General features: G+C 58.6%; 1 protein-coding gene across 1 annotated transcript; it reads right to left on the bottom strand.

The window, feature by feature from the left end:
* Positions 1-295: 295 nt before the first annotated feature.
* Pmar_PMAR028744 (hypothetical protein) lies at positions 296-548 on the bottom strand (the record flags this gene model as incomplete). The annotated part of the gene is made up of 2 exons (XM_002776314.1): positions 296-390; positions 437-548. Coding segments are annotated over 2 exons (207 nt in total), but the record flags the coding sequence as incomplete, so codon positions are not given.
* Between the last annotated feature and the right edge of the window lie 242 nt (positions 549-790).

The following is a 790-nucleotide window of genomic DNA, read 5'->3' as shown; positions in this document are numbered from 1 at the left end:
CTCGTCCAGATCTTCCGCTCCGTCACTGTCGCCTCACTGATTCCGGAGGGCTCAGTTTCCCACTTAGTTTGCGGCTTAGCCTCGCACATCCCTTGATCAGGTATGTCCAGCATGCTGCATTCGCCACCCCTACAAAAGCAGCACCATTGGAGCCTCACCACAGCCCAGTACCCACCCGCAGTGGTCCTCCCCAACGGCCTTGATAGGCGACGGCGAAGTGGCGCTGTCGTCATCGATCCATAAGGCGGATTCCTAAGACCAGAAAGATCTCCATGGCAATCCAATCCTCCCTTACCCGCATGGCCTTCAGCCGTCGTTCCTTCTCTGTGCTATTATACATCCTCTCGAGCCGCTGCAGCTGTTCTCTCCTATTCACAGCCGTTGCCACCCCTGCATCCACTCCTCAGGACTGCAAGTGACCGCAGCAACTACCCACCTCCGGAATAGTCCGCTCTCGCTGCCCGCCGGGCCTTCCCTGCCGACTCCAGTCTGGACTCACTGCGATCGCCTCCCCGACCAGGCGTGAAGGCCAGTGGGGAGGCCGACATCATTGGCACGTCGCCGAGGGCTCTTGGCCTGTCCACAGACCACTTGGCGACACTCGATGGTAGTCCAACACACTTTTGCATGGGAGTGCCCTTCCCCAGCTCAGATGAGTTTGATCTGCTCCGTTTCGCTGGTGGGACGCTGTCGAGGGCAGGGGAATGAGCCCTCTTGGACGAGCTTGTCTCCTCCTAACACAACCATCCTCCAAATCATTGCGAGCAGTCCAGCACGAACATACGACTAG

Source organism: Perkinsus marinus (genome assembly GCF_000006405.1).
Source record: "Perkinsus marinus ATCC 50983 genomic scaffold scf_1104296953750, whole genome shotgun sequence".
In the NCBI taxonomy this organism is placed as follows: Eukaryota; Perkinsozoa; order Perkinsida; family Perkinsidae; genus Perkinsus; species Perkinsus marinus.
This window is presented reverse-complemented; position numbering and strand designations above follow the sequence as displayed.